General features: G+C 44.0%; 1 protein-coding gene across 4 annotated transcripts in view; it reads right to left on the reverse strand.

Moving 5' to 3' along the window:
- AHCYL2 (adenosylhomocysteinase like 2) overlaps window positions 1-18,540 on the reverse strand; it is a 438,561-nt gene that overhangs the window by 32,710 nt on the left and 387,311 nt on the right. For all 4 annotated transcript variants that reach the window (XM_078677646.1, XM_078677649.1, XM_078677653.1 and 1 more), the window contains exon 16: window positions 5,175-5,295. In XM_078677646.1, the coding sequence (XP_078533772.1) occupies window positions 5,175-5,295 (121 nt within the window). The remainder of the gene's footprint in view (window positions 1-5,174; window positions 5,296-18,540) is intronic.

The following is an 18,540-nucleotide window of genomic DNA, read 5'->3' on the forward strand; positions in this document are numbered from 1 at the left end:
TGATCTCCGCAGAGGAGCTGCAACCCCAGCCATCACCTTGGTAAACATCCGAGGGATGCTAGCGAGGCCAAAGGGAGCATCGCTTATGGAAAATGCTCACGGCCCACCATGAACCGCAAGTACGGCCAATGGGCAGGCAGGCTGGGAATATGGAAGTATGGGTCCTGCAAGTCAGCACGACCATTGAGTCTCCAGAGTCTAGAGCAAACAGGACCTGAGCATCTTGAATTGCTCCTTTTAAGAAAGATATTGAGAGCGCGCAGGTCGAGGATAGGACAAAGGCCTCAGTACTTCTTGGTCACCAGAAAGTAGCGGGAATAGCAACCACAACCTACTTCTGCATCGGCACTCTCTCAATGGCTTCTTTGGCCAAAAGCGCAGTCACTTCCTGGTGGAGAAGAGATTGGTTGTCCTCCATCAGCCTTTAGTAAGCAGATGGCATGGAGAGAGGGGCGGTGTTGAAGGGGATTGAGTAGCCACTCCAGACGACCTGTAAAACACACCTGTCCAATTTTAATGCACCATTATTGACATGGGGCGCGGAGGCTTGGCCCACCAATCTCTCCAGAGTAGGGTGTTGGGTGAGTTAATTTGGGGCCCCTGGAGTGGGGCGGTAGCAGCAGGCATTTGCCCTGTACACTGTACACAAGAGCCCTTTGGCTTGGACCAAGTCCCAAGCAGGATGTCCTCACTGAAATGGAGAAGCTGTTCTGTTGGGGACACTCCTGGCTGAAGCACCTCTGTAAACAAAATTAGTCTCTACTTCCACGAAGGGTAAGCTAAGGTCTAGGACCTCAACTGCTTTAAGCACCACCATTGTGAAGGAAGCTCCCTCCTCCATAGCCATAGTAGGGGGGGAAAGCATAACAATATCTGGAGAAGTATCCAGTCCACTGGCTTCACCCAGATCCTCTCACCAGTTCATTTGCTCTTCATAAGGACGGTATTCCTCCGGTTCCAGTGACCCATCCCATTCCTCCCCGAGTCCTAGCCCGTAAGAAGAGGGCTTAGGCTCTGGAAGTCATGGCTCCAGTCTTAGTCGGATGACGCCCCTCCAGCTCAATGTTGGGGATGAGCATGGCGGGCCATGAGCGTTGGCCTCTGCGTCAGGCAAAGTCGAGGTGGCACGACCAGCACTCATCTCCATCCATTTTGCATACAAGTTACATAGTTCGATATCTGCCCTGTAACCCCATTAGGTCTTCCTTGGTGGTTACAGGATAGCAGTTGTAGCTCGTAGTAATATCACAGTTTTCTGGTCATGTATTAGGTTACGCCAGGGAGAGTATTTGTATTGTGCCTTGATCTATATTGATTTTTAATGGGTATTGTGCAGTAGGAGCTGGGGTCTTATTGTTCGAGGGTGAATGGGGGGGAGGGGGTTCTTGGATCTCATTTGTGAAGAGGAGTCTTTCGACTATTTATGTTGCCACACTTTTCTTGAAGTCACTAGTGCATTAGTAAGAAAGGAACAACGAATATTCTTTGAACAATGAACCTCAGTAAGTATTCCTGAACATCTTGTGCACCAAAAGAAATTCCACACACAATCCAAACAGTGACACTTCAAAGTACACCAGGGGCAGCTGGTCCATAGGGGCATCGGGGAAGAGCCTCACTAAGCTGATTCAACAAGAAAAACTGCCCACGGGCAGCAGGAAATGTAAACAGACGGCAGACGCAATTCGTCTGTTTACATTTCCTTGGCTCTGCTGGCAGCTGCTTCAGAGCCTCAAGTGCACATGAGCAGTCAGTCAGTCATTCAACAATAAACGTGTATGCACGCAGGCGAGAGCAGCAGGAGTCCAGAACTGGACTGCGACTGCGCATCTGCGAGGGGCGCTTTTAATTTCAGCACCCTACTCCATTGACATTACATTAGGCATGCTGCGCATGTCTAGTGTAGTACAGGAGTCTGAAGAAAGGATCCTGCTCGGGCGGTGACATATGGTCGCCCCATGCCCTGTCAAATGGCAGGATACAGTTGAGTAGCTGCCCCCCAGTCGCATCCAGTCACATGATTTGCCACTTGCCATGAGAGGACTCGGAGACGTGATGCGACCCGGGACCGGCAGAGGAGCTGCCTCAGCTTGGTAAGTTTATTTGTTATTTATTTTAATGAAATACCCCCCTCCCCTCCCCGCGCGTACCACCGGAGTCATGCTGGCCGCGACTCTCTTCACATTTGTGGTGACCGCATGAAACTCTAGCCATCAGCGCTGTTGGCATTGGCATGTAAAGCCAGAAGCCCCTCGCTTCAAGCGTGCAACGTTTACGAGGAGTATGAGTTAATCTCTTTCTTTGCACCTCTCAGTGACTGAAAGGAACACTTCAGAAACATTTTGATGTTATCTACTCCGCGACCAGATCCATTATTTTAATCCTGCCATAATGTTTTCAAAAATAACTACTGCAAAAGTAATGTGTTTACACTTCTTGTATTGGAATCGTCGGAGGGTCTTTCTTCGTGACAGAATCTCAGTGTGATGGATTCAGCGCCATAGAGTGTTCAGTTGAACAAACTTCTAGATGTTTTTACAATGTTTACAGGAATATTATTTACTTGCCTCAAATCTAACTATTAGTGCGTTCTCAATGCACAGCTGTGCAGAAAGTCACCTGCTCGAGTATGCAGAAGTTTGGATGTAAAGGCCCACAGGCGTAGCTAATACACATGTATTGTATGGATGTGTGTTTATGTATGTGTTTACATATTTAATTAGACACAGATATGTGCACATAAAGCATACACTGCACATTTAATGCAACTATGTGTGCATACATGCACATTACATCGTATATTTGCATTTTACTGCGAGTGTGTAGACTATTGTGTATATATATATGTATGTCTGCACCTGTCTAAATATGTGTATATACTCAAATAAGTGAATACAGTATACTTAAAAGCAGGCGTGCGTGCATGTATAAATCAACCATGAGCGTATTGACCTGTCAGTTTATATACGCATGCACAGTCACACACATCACACGTATTTAAAGATCAGCTTCTGCAACATGGCGTACATGAGGCAGAGGGTGCACAGGCCGCCACACAGCGCCTTGTGTAAAAGACAACTCCCGGAAGTGCACTCTGCCGAGGGCTACACGAGGTTCAGTCCGGACTCTTGCCTAACTTCGGAAACTGTTTATAGGAATTATTTTCCAACATAAACTGTGTTATTTCACCGAAAGTATTAGCTCTTTTGATATTCTTAGTTTGCTTCATTTTGTATCTTCTTTTTGTTATTACACCTTACTTCACCGAGTTGAACCCATGGGAAAAGAAATGATTGATTCATGGAATTTAGAGAGATGGAAAGTGTTTTTTCACCCGCTATCTAAGGGTCTTGTGGTTTACGGAGTACAAAAATCGCGTGACCACAATTTAGGTAATAGCGCAGGTGTGCAGAGGTTCGCCAGTCTCGGGTGGTTCCCCCAGCCTCACCAGAGGAGCAGAATAGGGGAGCCACCACGTACCCCTCCTTAAGGAAGCAAATGGAAGAGACTGTAATTCTGGATGGACCCCTCCCCTCACTCCCCCCATGCACAGGAAAAAAGAGATGAAATGGGAAATGAGACAATATAGTGGTTGCTAACCCTAAAAATACATTGACTGTAACAGCCATGAGAGGAAGTGTCAAACCCATGCCCGAGCCCCACAGATCAGTGAAAGCAGAAAGGAGTCAATCACTTCACAGTACGTCGAAGGAACCACAAGCCCAAGTGACTGAGTGCAGGACAGAACAAAGAGGTTCAGGACACAGGGCAGTGCAGGACATAACAACGAGGTTAAGGACAGACACAGGACAGTGCAGGACAGAGCAAAGAGGTTCAGTAGCAGGAACATCCGCATAGCTGCTGGTTCAACATCCCACTTTTGCCTCGTTGTTTATTGTTGCCTTGGTATTTTATGGCACTGCAACTGCACCGTTCTTCTAGTACGTCATCCATGTCCTCAAGTGGCCAGAGTCCACTGAACCGCTCCAAGCACCCTGCTGTTGTGAGCATTTTCACTGAGACAGCTCTGCCTGAACCTCAATGCCCGGCGCCAAGAGTGGCACACAAGGGAAGCGGAGAATGAGCTAATCGCAAGGGATAAAAATAAGCTAATTCAAGAGCAAGTGCAGGAGGTAGTTGCTTTATTTCAAAGTATCCTGTGGAGTAGTAAGCAGCGCTGAGAGGCCGTCACTTGCCATAAAGTCCATAAAGTCAGGAAACAAGATTTCCTGAACTGTATTAGAATGTAAAGCATGCATTAAAAAGCAGCCAACTGTGAAAAGAAAATTGTGATCGCTAACACTTCACTTCAACGCCTACATTCTCGTGAAAATTGGCAGTAATCAAGTAATGACATAAGTTGTTCTGCAGAGGACGTGGCAGCATATCAAAGAGTGCCATTAACAAGGGAGAGTCTTTGGCATCCATGAAGTGTGGAGACAAATTTTGCAGCAACGTCTAGCTACTCCCAGAGATGTGTTCGCCAAGCCACCTCTTTCTCAAATTAGCTTGAAAATGCACCATTTGCCCACTCTTTTTTCAAACCTTTCTTGGGGGAGAAACCCCGAACCCTCCATAGGTGGTTGGGGCTTGCTCGCTACGCTCGCTCGCCAGTGCAGTATTTACACCCCACCACGTTCACCAGCCACCACTGAAGTACACTTTGGACTAACCATTCTGAAATATTTCTGTCCCACTAGTACAATAACACAACTATCTCCTGGCCACCGAAGCACCATCATTTAATAACATCTTGTATCTCTTGTGTCATTTAATAATTAACTTTATAAACTCTTAATAAAATTGAAACTTGACAAACTATTTTTAAACTCAATACTTTTTAAGGTCACCTACTGAACATCCAAGTTCTTTATACAAACACAAGTGCCTCTGCAAACCAGGCCCCCAGAGTAAGATAAACTGTTGAAAATACGTGTCTACCTACACTCAGGCTCTTTTACAGACCACCTCCTCACAAACTCCTGCGCTCTTTTACAGATCACAAACCTGCAATCTTTGACACACCACTCCCCGCAATCTGCTGAAGACCTGTTCCTCACAAAGAGAATTGTCTACCTAGTACTTTATCAAATGTGCATCAGTGTACATATGAGCTTCGACACTACCAGAATACTCGACAGTCACCCTATTAATGTTATGTTAAAATCTGGCACCTGTAGTAGTTTGGTTTGAAAGGTCCATTCTTGTTCAGTCCCAAGTATTTCGCTTGCTCGTCTGAAAGCTCAGTTAGGTGTGCATCAAATGTTGGAAGATGAAGACTTGCCACATATTCATCTGAAACAAATTCAATAATATATTTAGGGGCTCATAAAAGAAACAAAACATGTTAAAAACATTTAAAGAGCTAGGTCTTTCAAGCTCTGGAGCATGTGCCGATGACAGAGTACTGGCAAACAAGGCAACAGAATTGCATTTTGTGAGATACAAGTAAATTTACCCTGTAAAAGCATGTTCTACTGGAACCGTATCACCCATTATCATTTTCTATCCATTTTGCAAGGTACATTGAGAAATAAGTTTTCTCTGATGCATCTCAAGCAAGTAGTAGGGAGCATGCTAGATGGAGGCCCATACCTTAGGACTTTAATCAGCTTTATCAGGTCTCCACTAGAACATCTTCAGTCTACAATATATGCCCCAACTTTAGAATCCAAAGGAAAAATGATCGTAATGAAAGAAACAAAAAAAGTTCTGAGAATTTCAGCCTACACACAAATTAGCACTCGGCAAAGATGTGAACAGAAACAATGCCAACTTCCATCAAAAAATAAACATAGTAGGGCATCCAATCAGAGATTGTCTCTTAGAATTTTATCTTGTAGCCACAGGAGTCAAATGCAACTCCTTAACTACTTTGTGGCCTGCAGTAGATTTTTGTCTTACTAAGTTAAATATGCGAATTCCTAAACCAGCTCATACATTTTTTTGATAAAAATTGGACATGTGAGACCTACAGTAAATAATAAAAGGTTAAGCAAAACGCGAGGGTTAGTAGGAAGATCACTGTGCTCTGGTAGAAAAGTAAAAACGATTCAACAAGAGATGGCGGCCAGCTTTCTTGCATGTACGTTTACAAATAGTGTGCCGGTCCTTGTTGAAAAAGGACTGCTGCTGGTCTGTTTATAATTTCATCTACACAAATCTCAAAAGGAGGTTCAGGTCATGTACCAAAAAAAAGGAAGGTTGGTTAATAGATCGCCACCTGGTGTTGGGCTCGGATGATTGCATGTTGTTGTCCTCTCGGAAGAAGTCTTTGTAGTCACGAGATAGGTGACTTTCCTCCCTTGGACGATAGTGCGCATAGGCATTGGCTCCATCCTTAGATTGTTTTTCACCATGATGGGAAATGATGGAGTTTGTAGAAAGAAGAAAGGCTGTCCAAGCATGTATATCTAAGTAAGACAGAACTGGAACAGATACAGGCCCCGGGGAGGCGGGTGGGCGTGTAAAAATCTGCAGCTCTACAGGTCAAGAACAGATGCCTACTGGTAAGTAGCATTTTCCGTTCGAGGCATATGAGCTGCAGATCTTACACTGTGCATAGATTGTACAGCAGTGTCTTCCCTTAGCGGTGGTCACCTGTATCTGTTGCAGTGGTTTGAAAGAGTGTTTTGAGGACAGCTTGGCCTACTGCAGCTTGCTGCTTAGCTTGCACATCAACATAATAGTGTTTAGTGAAGGTGTGTGTTGTAGACCATGTTGCTGCCTTGCAGATGTCTTCTGGGGGAATGTTCCCTAAGAAAGTCATGGAGGCTCCTAGTTTGCATCTGGAGTGCGCTCTAGGAGGAACAGTTAGTGTACGTTTTGCTTTCTAATAGCATATTTGTATACATTTTACAATCCACCTTGCAATTCCAGCTTTAGAGATGGGGTTGCCTTTATGTGGTGGAGAGAAAGCTACAAACAATTGCTTTGTTTTGCGAAAGGATTTGGTCCTATCTATATAATAGAGGAGAGCTCTTTTAACGTCTAGTGTGTGTAGAGCTCTTTCTGCTACAGAGTCTGGGTTTTGGAAAAACACTGGTAACTCTACAGATTGGTTTAAATGAAACGGAGTAATGACTTTTGGAAGGAATTTGGGGTTTATCCTGAGAACCACTTTATTACGGTGTAATTGTAAAAATGGTTCTTGTATAATGAAAGCTTGAATCACACTCTTCTAAGAGAGGTAATAGCTACTAGAAAAGCTGTTTTCCATGTGAGGAATTGCAGTTCACATTTGTGTAGAGGTTCAAAAGGTGGTCCCATGAGCCTTGTAAGAACAATGTTTAGGTTCCACACTGGAGAGGGTGGTAACCTGGGAGGAATGATTCTTTTTAATCCTTCCATGAATGATTTAATAGCAGGCACTCTAAATAGAGACAGATGTTGTCTATTTTGTAAATATGCAGCAATTGCTGCCAGATGTAGGCGTATAGATGAATATGCCAAGTTACATCTTTGTAAATGTAGAAGGTAGCAAATGATATTTTGGATGGAAGCATCTAGGGGATCTATTTGGTTATTGTTGCAGTACATGGCAAATCTTTTCCATTTAGCAGCATAGCAAGCTCTAGTAGTAGGTCTCCTGGCTTCCTTTATGATATTCATACAGTCTGGTGGTAGGTTAAGATAACCAAACTCTAAGACCTCAGGAGCCAGATCGCCAGATTCAGTTGACTTGGGGCTGGATGTCTGATGTCTCCATGGTTCTGCGCTAGCAGGGATGGTGTCAGACGTAGCTTTTGGTGTGGAACTAGGGATAGTTCTAGCAGAGTTGTATACCACGGTTGGCGTGCCCATGTGGGAGCTACTAAAATCAGTTTGAGCGACTGTTGTCATAGCTTGCGCACTATTAGTGGTATTAGTGGTAGTGGCGGAAAAGCGTACGCAAATCTGCCTAACCAGTTCATCCATATCGCATTGCCCTTGGACAGAGGGTGTGGAAACCTGGCGGCAAAGGTTGGGCATTTTGTGTTTTTGTGTGTGGCGAACAGATCTATGTCTGGATGACCCCACTTGTGAAAGAATGGTTGAAGAACTTGCGGATGTAGTTTCCATTCGTGAATCTGTTGTGTCTGTCGACTTAACAGATCGGCTATCTGATTGTGAACTCCTGGAAGGTGTTCTGCTAACAGATATATGTTTTGTGGAATGGCCCATCTCCAAATGTTCTGTGCAAGCTGGCACAGCTGTAGAGAGTGTGTCCCCCCCTGTTTTTGTATAAAGTACATGGCTGTCATGTTGTCCGTCCGGATTAAGACAGCTTTGTTTTGAGTGCTAAGAGTGCTTTGAGTGCTAAGAATATTGCTAGCAGCTCTAGGTGATTGATATGGAATGATTTTTGTTGATTGTTCCATTGCCCTCGAGTTGTATGATGTAGGAGATGGGCTCCCCATCCTGTGAGAGATGAGTCTGCCGTAAGTACTATTTATGGAACAAGTTTGAGGAACGGTCGCCCTTTTGTCAAGTTTTTGGTGTTCCACCATGGCAGAGAGTGATGTATGCGGCTGTCTACCAACACCAGGTCTGTTAGTTGTCCGTGAGCCTGATTCCACTGTTGTGCTAGACATACCTATAACGGACGCATTTGCAGTCTTGCATATGGTACAATGAAGATGCCAGATGCCATCATGCCGATTAGTCTCATGAACACTCTGGCTGGGAGAGAGTGTTGATGTTGGAACTTTGTGACTAAGGCTTGAATGCTCTATATCCTTGCTGGACTGGGATACGCTAGAGCTGTAGATGTGTCTATTGCAGCCCCTAAATATTGATGTATATGAGAGGGCTGTATGTGCGACTTGGTGTAGTTGATTGTGAACCCTAAGTCGTGCAATGTTTGAATTGTCTGATTTGTGTGTTGGACACACTGATGACTTGGCCTTTATGAGCCAATCGTCTAGATAAGGGAAGACATGTGTGTGTTGTCTTCTGAGTTATGCTACTACTACTGCTAGGCACTTTGTGAACACTCTTGGTGCAGTTGTTACCCCGAATGAAGGACTTTGAATTGATAATGCTGTCCTTCCAGTACAAACCTCAGATACTTCCTGTGAGAAGGATGTATAGGAATTTGGAAGTAGGCGTCTTTTAGATCTAGTGTTATAAGGAAGTCGCCTTGTTGCAACAATGGGAGCACTTGTTGTAAAGTGATCATATGAAAATGATCTGAGTGTATATAGTGATCGAGGGGCCTGGGTCGAGAATTGGTCTTAGTGCCCCGTCCTTTTTGGGTATTAGAAAATACAGCGAGTAAACCCCTGTTCCTTGATGTTGTAAAGGAACTATTTCTATTGCGTCTTTTTGAAGAAGTGATAGGACTTCTTGTTTGAGCAGCGTAAGATGTTCTGCAGACATTGGATGCTGTCTGGGTGGTATGTGTGGAAGGTTAGCTGTAAGTTCTAGGCAGTAGCCATACTGGATAATTTGTCTTACCCACCTGTCTATTGTGATGGAATTCCAGACAGGTAGGAACTGTGTTAGTCTGCCCCCCACAGGAGAGGAGTGCTGTTGGGGGAGCAGAGGGAAGTCACTGTTTTGTGGTGGAAGAGGTTTGATTATTGTTGTTGCCTCGACCTCTTCCTTCATTGTTGTTGCCTCTATAGCCTCCTCTAAAATATCCTTTACTAGAGGATGCCTGTGTATTGGATTTGAACGAAGATGTATTGTTTGCTCCAGTCTGTTTGGAGCCTCCTCTATAGAAGGAGCGACGAAAGGAGCCTCTAGCTTGTGTGAATTGCAAAGCTCCCATAGATTTGGCTGTATCTGTATCTTTTTTCATTTTCTCAAGTGCTGTGTCTACCTCTGGTCCAAACAATTGTTGTTGGTTGAATGGCTGATTTAAGATGGTAGTTTGCACTTCCTGCTTAAATCCTGAAATGCGTAGCCATGCATGACTTCTAAGTAGGACACTAGTGTTTACAGCTCTAGATGCAGTGTCTGCTACATCAAGTGCACACTTGATTGAGGCATTTGAAATTAACTTGCGTTCTTGATAAGGTCGTTTGCCTGTGCCTTATATTGGTCACGTAGATGTTGTAGTAATTTTTCTAACTGATCATAATGAGCCCCGTCATATCTTGCAAGGAGGGCTTGCGTGTTAGCTATACACCATGTATTAGTAGCTTGTGCAGCTATCCTTTTGCCTAAAGCATCTACCACCTTAGATTCTTTATCAGGGGGTGGTGTTTCACCTGATGTCTGAGAGTTTGCTCTTTTCCTAGCATTTGTGACAACTAGGGAATCTAAGGGTAGCTGTCCTTTAATGTAGGCTGGATCACCAGGAGCAGGCCTGTACTTTTTCTCAATTCTAGGGTTTAGGATCCTAGCATGTACAGGGTCTTTAAATACCTGTGGAGCATGTTTGATGACCCCTTTGATCATAGGCAGAATTTGAACAGACCTTTGTGATTGTTCAAATGTATCTAATAAAAAATCTTCCTCTGCCTCATCTGAACGCATAGTGACCCCACGATAAATGGCACCCATATTCAGTAAGTGCCTAAAACCAATATTGTCTTCTGGAGGAGAAGCTTTTGATGGATAGGACTGTGGGTCAGGAATGTCTGGCACATCTTGTGGGTTTGGGTACTCCGAATCTGGATCATCAACAGGGTAGGGAAAAGGCTCATCTGGGTCTATCCCTCCCCCTATGCTATACTCATCATCATTTTGAGGTGTATGTGGTGAAGAATGAGGAGGAGAGTGTTCAGGAGAATTTAGAGGTGAATTGTTAGGAGGAACAGGAGATGAAGGAGAAGGAAGTATAGGAGAAGAAGTGTGCATAGGAGATGTGGCAGAGTTCTTCTTAACAGGCACTGCACGTGTAGGTGATGTGTCTAATTTCCTCTTCCTGTGTGGTGTAGTGGATACATGACCTGTCTTTGGGTCAATGTACATCTTCTTTTGTAGATGATCAGGTTGGAAAAGTTCTTCTCGTTGCGGAACCTTTGCCTGTGGCGATTTTTTCGGTTCCGGGCGTAGTTGCTGCTTATCTTTAGCCTTAGGAGTTGTAACTGTGTCCTTTGGCGTAGTTTTCGGGGCAGAAAGTGTTGTTTTCAGAGTCGTAGGCTGTTTCGAGGGTTTGGGCACATCAGAATCAGGCCTTGTAGGTTTCGGTACCGAAGATATTGGCTTTGGAGTGGAAGCTGGTCCGGTCGGCTTCCAGGCGTCAGACGCTGGCTTCATAGTTTTGTCTTTAGAAGTCGACAGTTTCGGAGCCGAGACTTTGTTCGGTTTCGGTGCCGAAGGAGCTGGTGGGATCGGCACGTGCGGCTTGCTCGGTAAGGAGCTACCGGAAGGCTTGAGTATTTTCTTCGGAGCCGGGCTCGATGGCGGGGCTTTCGAAGTGTGTTTTCGGTCGCGAATTGGCCCCGGAGGCGGAATGTTGACCTTTGCCTTCGATTTGGGTGGTGGGTATGGGGCCGGTGCAGTAGTACTCAAGCGCTGACGCGATGGTATGAGTCATCTGAGTCGTCTGCCTCTGATACGATTTGGAGATCGTCTGAATCTTCTTTGGGAACGAGCGGAACTTCTTCGAAGATATCCACCGGTTCCGGGGCCGATCTCTGCATGACGTGTCCACGGGCCCTCCGATCTCGAATGGTTTTCTTAGATCGAAAGGACGCACAGGCTGCGGAGCTGGATTCGTCGTGTTCTGGTGATAAGCACAGGTTACACACCTCGTGATGGTGACTGTGTGGGAACTTTGCTCCACAGTTGGGGCATCTTTTGAATGGCGTCCTTTCCATGAGGTGTAGGCCTCACGGCGTGGATAGACCCAACAGCCCGCGTCGACGACCGGAATCGAGCTGATGGGAGTCGAGACGATGTTTGTCGATATCGAAAGTAGTTTGGTGAAGTTTGAATAAGTTTTTACGCATCGAAGTACTTGAAAAGTAGATTTCGAACCGGAGCGGAAAAGTTTCATCCGAACCCAGTGGCGGAAATAACAATCTAAGGATGGAGCTGATGCCCATGCGCACTATCGTCCAAGGGAGGAGTCACCTATCTCGTGACTACAAAGACTTCTTCCAAGACGACAGCAACATGCAATCATCCGAGCCCAACACCAGGTGGCAATCTAGTGCGCAGTGTAAGATCTGCAGCTCATATGCCTCGAACATTATGTTACACTGATTTTGTATTTCCAAAAATTCTAATATCTTCTTTAGAATTTCACAGAAGTTATTTTCAAACCAGCTCTATATGAAAAAAGAAATACTGCATTTCATTTCAAAACACAGTGATTTGTCATATCAGTCTTTCAGCAGCAGCAAGGTGGTCTCCAGGATAAATGCTAATTTCTTAACTATGACTGTATTGTCATCTAAATTTCTTCATCCTACTTTCCTCAGTCTTAAAACTCCAAATAGCAGTGCAAGTGCAGCAGGTTCAAGGAGGAAGGCTTTGCATTTTTACATTTGAAAAACAGAGATTGAACATCTTTGAGAGATACCCTTCTCTAGTTCTTTAAACAATAAGCTAGTTTAAATTCTAATATTCAAATTAAATTCTATAAGTGAGATGAATGCCGGGGAAAACGGCTGTAGGGGCTATAACTTCTGCATGGCATATGTAACGTTCATTGTACTCTACTTCTAAAAAAAAAAGTTGATGCCACCTAGGTCCACATGATGTTTGTTGTGGAGAAAATGATAATGATTCCAATTCGAAAAGTGATATTTACCCTTTGATTTACAAAAATGTGTTTACAATGTATATGCTTAAAATGTGCCAAAGCCTTAAACCTCACTCACCCCCGATTTAGAACCGAAATAGCTTGCACTTATTTCTGTTTGTGATTACAAAGTTGTTCACAAACTTCAGTAAACACCTTCTTTATTGAAGATCTGGTCTGGAACTCTGTTGTGGCATCCAAACTTCGGTGTTGCCACGCTGCAAATCTACTCTGCCTGTAGGACTTTGGAAGTCAAATCGTAAATTTGAGTGACTGCCACCTAACAGATGAAAATCCACTTTGAGGAAGAGCATGTCAAATTTGGGAATAAAAACTACACAGTGGGATCCAAACTCAAGGGAAGCCATCTCCAGCTCCTTCTAGAACAGGCCAGCCATCTTTTCTTTGTTGGCGTGTAATAAAGAAAACAAAGAAAATAATAACGAGCCTCGGGGAGAACCAGACTACTCAGAAGCAGGAAAATAGAAGGGAGACAGACGGACTGGTTATTCTCTGTGGTAGCCTCAAGCCGCTATTTGGCATTGCTGCTTCTAAAAAAAGTAATCTGGGGGATGCCAACTCCTAGTCAGTTGAAACCTTACATATAACATAGTATTTATTTGTGCAACTTTAAGGTACAGTAAGACATTTATTAAGGAAGACAAGAGAGTCAGGACCCAATACTGTGATATATATATATATATATATATATATATATAACAGATTTTATTGCATTTAATAATCACACAATGTATATATTAGTCAGGATACTCTTTTTGACATGTTGATAGGTATAGACAAATTACATCACATACAAGAGCATGTATCAACATTATTCGTTCAAAACAGCCCTTTTGCGAACTCCCGCTCCCCTTCTGCAGATCGCTGCCATGCCTTAGAGATGTGAACAGGATTATTTCCACTCTGCTCCTGGATATTCTCCTATTCGTGAACTCTCCTAACTCACCAATTTAGTCTACTTGTTATTCTCAGACTCTCTCGGGTCTCCTCCGGACACCCCAGCCCCTGGGTCGTGAGGTGTTCGACTCCTCTGAAGGGATCGCATCAGTGGCATGGATTCCCAATTCTGGTCCTGGATCTTTCATGGTATCCACCAGTGCATCCCAGGCCCTGGCTCTCTCAACCTAGTTGATCCCTCTTTGGGCATTCCTGAGCAAAACTTATACCTCACAGCCAATACTGTGATTGTTATGTTTTAACACACTTATCCAAACGGTCTACATCATCTCTCTAGAATACATGTGCCCTGCAGAAAGTAGCGTTGAAGGAAATATTCTGATAAAGGGTCAATAAAAGCGATAAAACTGCTCACATTCTCAAATGGTCTGTCTACCATACTAAAATAAATGCACTTTTTGCTTGCAGTATCTATACATTAATTACTATCAGAGCAGGGTAGGCTTGTCTAAATGTTTGTGAATTTAGGGCTACTATAACAATAGGCTGTAACGGGTAGTGGACCCACCTCGTCGGACCTACGACAGGATCAGTTACCCCCTTACCTCACTCCCTGTCCACTCCTCTGTTTCTGGACCCCGTCCTTTGGACCAGATCGGTACTATCTCTTTAAGGATTCTCTGCCGACGGCTGCCTCTGCCGATCACGTGGGATGGTCAGCGGACTCATTCTCCTACAAAGCAGAAGAGGAGACATATCCTGGGCATTCTCATCGAGGATCAACATCGGGGAAGCCGGAGGTGCCAGGTGAAGAACAGAATGTCAAGACCTTTTTGGTTTGTCCGGGACTCGGGAACCTGAGGATCTTCGTCGACGCGGAGGAGGAGGAGACACCGGAGGTCGGACGGGAAGAGACACTGACTAAAGACGAGAGAAGGGAGCCGGACCTACTCCTGCAACGCGCAGAAGGCGGACACGGTCCAGCAGGGTTGTGGCTCCACAAGGTACGGGGCCGACTAGGGGCTGTGTGGGGAATGGGAAACGGGGAGGTGAAGGGAGGGTTAAACAGCACACACGGAACGTCCACCTATACTCTGATTGACAACAGTCATAAGGTGTGTTAAACTCAGAGCGTGCGAGTCACTGGTGGCGGTCGGGTGCACTCTCCTTCACTCCCTTCACCCACGTCACTATTGAAACAGACAGGACAACCCCCTTATCAAGGCTTTTCTTTTCTTTCTTATGCCTGGAGCGATTGGACGGCAAGAACAAGTCCCTCGACCCTGAAAATTACAAATGAATGAAGAAGTTCCCTGCTCTCTGAAGGAAGAATCTGTACCAGTCCAGAACTTTTGTATTTGTGAAAAATCCCTACGTGTGGACGGAAATAAAGTATTATTGGGCACATCCTATCCGGGTCTCTTGGTCCCCTTCTCCGCCACCTCACATAGGCTTATGCAGGAAGATGGCTATAGGGGTCCATTCCAATTGCCAAAAAAGCAGCAATATATCGCAACAAGTGGTCTCACACATATGCCTTGCAGCTACAATCTTTTTTTTTAATTTTTTTTTACATAGCCCAATGGAGGTGGCGATTCGAGCAAGGTTCAGGCTGGTTCAACTAAGAATAATTCACAGATCCTATTCCACTAGTATACTCGTGTTCAAGCTGGAGCTCATTCCTACGGAACAATGTCAAATGGGATGTAATCAAAGAGGTACCTTCTTTCATATGGTGTGGGAATGTCCGGTCATCCAGCGTTATTGGCGGAAGGTGATACACATAATGTCAGAGGTGGTGGGACAGGAGGTTCCTCTTGAAGCCCGGTGGCATATGTAATGTGTATCAGGGGAACAAGCATGGCCTAAATACCCAAAAATATGGCTATTAGTGGCTGCAATGGTTGCCAAACGGAACATTGCCAGAGCTTGAGGGGGGGCCACACAAACGGCAACAGCAACGCAATGGAAGCGAGAAATGGACTGGTGCATTACCACAGAAAAGACTATATACGAAAGTAGAGGTTGTCCCAAGAAATGGGGGAAAGTATGACAACAGTGGGAAGCCTATAGGGGCAACTGGGAGATTCCTGGAAACTAGATGAGGGAGAGGGCAGGAGGAGAGATTTGTATTAGATTGAGATTCTGATTGTAGCATGCTCATTGTCATATACGAATATCGATTGCCGATTATGCACTTGTGTACTGAGGATGCATAGAATATGAGACTCATGATAATGCTATATTTTGATGTTGACGTATGTGTAATAAGATTTTTTTTAAATGTTTTAATTGTTTTTTAGATAGTAGTGAGTGCATACGTGGTACAACAACATTAGCATGGACTGTTCAAAATGCTAATAACATTGCAGAGCATATTCATACACATAATACTAACCACATTATCATGAGGCAGGGTATAACAGTACAATGGTAGTGTGTATGCAATAACTGCCGTTGGTGTACACTGGCAAATTATCCAGGCTTCAATATGTTTTGATTACACAGCAAAATAATTTTTGCTGCAAAAGAGCATTAGACAACATACACTTTATATGGCTACTATAGTAAGCATCTTATTCCAAGCAGTCTGTCACATCTCTCTACTGCTGCAAGCATTATACATGCAGGAACTTGAGCCTCTTTGGTCAGTGTGTCGGCCGGGAAGTCCAGGTCTCCTCTGCCTGTCTTAGCAAGACGTGATGTATATATACCCATAGGTCTCCCCGGGGGTTCTTCCTCACAGTTTCTGTGTTGGACTTGGAATGACGTCGGGAATGAACTTTGTACATAGATATTACACAGGAGATGGTAGTCCTGCTGTGCTTCCAATAATCCTCATGCATAATGTGTAAAGGCTTTTACCAGGGAAAATACAGCGTTCTGTGCACAGTGTTGTTTCTAGGTAAAAGGTCAGTCCCAAAGAACCGTTAAGTATGTAATATAGGGGAGTATATAGGTGAAGGGTTATGTGGTTACCTAAGTGTATATTAGGGTACGTATATGGAATACAACAGCACTACCACAAAAAAAACTGCTCGAAAATGAATTGAAGAATCTAGAACACAACTTGCTGCCTACATGGCTAAGTAATGAGGAAATGTGCCACCTGATGACTGACATTATAGGAGTTGAAAAAAGGCATCCTACATCTTTAACAGCTAAAATGCAGAGGATGTGATGTTCATGTTCTCTCCATTACATCTGGAAAGTGAAGGCTGTGAAAGTTTCATCCTCCACATTAAGTCAGAAAATCCTTCAGGTGCTCGTACCAGGATTATTTATTTTAAATGTTGGGATTAGAGAGGAATGCTTCTCCCATGCCTCAAAGATGATGTATTTTTTTATCATGGCGATGAGAAGGGTGCTGATATCACACTAATCGAAAGTGAGTGCAGTCAGCACCACTTTCACTTTGATCAGTGCTCGGGGAGCATATCTAATCAGACGAGGTACTGCTGGAAAGGAGACATCATGTTTGCAGCAGTATCTCAACCTAGTGGATCCCTTTATGGAGATTGTTGCAGGACCAACATCCCCAAGCAGGGTTTCACCTTCTAAGGAAGAGGTTCTAAAGACATGCCAAGTGCTCTTCCCAATTGAAAACAAAGAAACAGTCTTTGTTGCCCCCCCGAAGGAGGTGATTGGGATGAATATATTATATATATATATATATATATATATATATATATATATATATATATATATATATATATATATATCCATATCCATCTTACTGTTGCCAGTCCCAGTTTCCATATGAAGAGCGTTTTTCATTTGCCAATAACTTTGATGCTTTTGACAAATCCTAACAAAAATTCAAAACTAGTGTGATACTCACTTCAGCTCCTGTCTTGAAAGTTTTGGGGTGATTTGTCAAGCAGGGGCCAAGAAAAGAGAGGGGGGCAAAACGCATTTCCCCCATTTCTACAGGACCTTTAGACACTGCTACAGCCCAAACTGCTGAACAAAATTAAACCAAGTTTGGCAGAAAGGTAGATGCTGGCCCAGTGAGGTGCCTTTCTGTTATTTGGTGTAAATCCATTGAGTAGTTTGAGAGATATTAAAGGAAATCCAAATTTGTATGTCTGGGGAAGCGGAGGATCCGTGACACCTCCCGATCCCGTGCTGAGATCTGATTGCCTGCAAAACACTTCAAACCATAACTATGAACAGTCATCTTGCGACTTGGCTTGAGCCAAGTCACAGAAAAAATGTAAAAAACAAAAAAGGGGCAGGGTAGAAATACCCTATAGGCTCTTTTTTTGGGGGGGGGGGAGGGGGGGGGGCTTTTCCTATGGAAACTATAACTACCTCCTGGCTACCGCCAGTAGGATGGATATCTATCGATCTATCTCTCTCCCTAGATATAATATATATATATGTATATATATATATATACACACACACACACCAAAGCGAAAAGTAGTAAGACGTGCTCTCAGGAACGACATGGATATCCAAAACAGCAGATTTATTCATTCATAACTTGCAACATGAAGTGTTTTGGCCGTCAAGCGGCCTTCATCACACAAAAGTGTACAGTGAGACTGAGCAAGTTACATGTACAAAATGAAAACAAAAGTAGGACTACGTGTGAAAGTGCAACTTAGAAAGAGGACTGGCTGCCTTAGTATGGTTGCCATCTTGTAGTGATCATAAGTACAACGTCAAACAAAGCTACGTACCACAAGGTCACATCTCAAATGCGTATATTGGTATATGTATGTGTCAACTTGTTGCTTATTATCCAAGTCGATATTTGTCAAGTGCGAACAGTGTGTGTGACCTAGACGCAATTCAACACATGAACATCTGTGTATATTAATATTGGTACCAACAGTGTTTGGGTAGTCAAAGGCACACCTCCAAATGGAGGTTTCCATCTTAGCAAAAGAGAATGTACACCGTGAAACATTGCCAGTAACAAGAACAGTTAT

The sequence above is a fragment of the Lissotriton helveticus genome, chromosome 1_1 (genome assembly GCF_964261635.1).
Source record: "Lissotriton helveticus chromosome 1_1, aLisHel1.1, whole genome shotgun sequence".
Taxonomy (NCBI): Eukaryota; Metazoa; Chordata; class Amphibia; order Caudata; family Salamandridae; genus Lissotriton; species Lissotriton helveticus.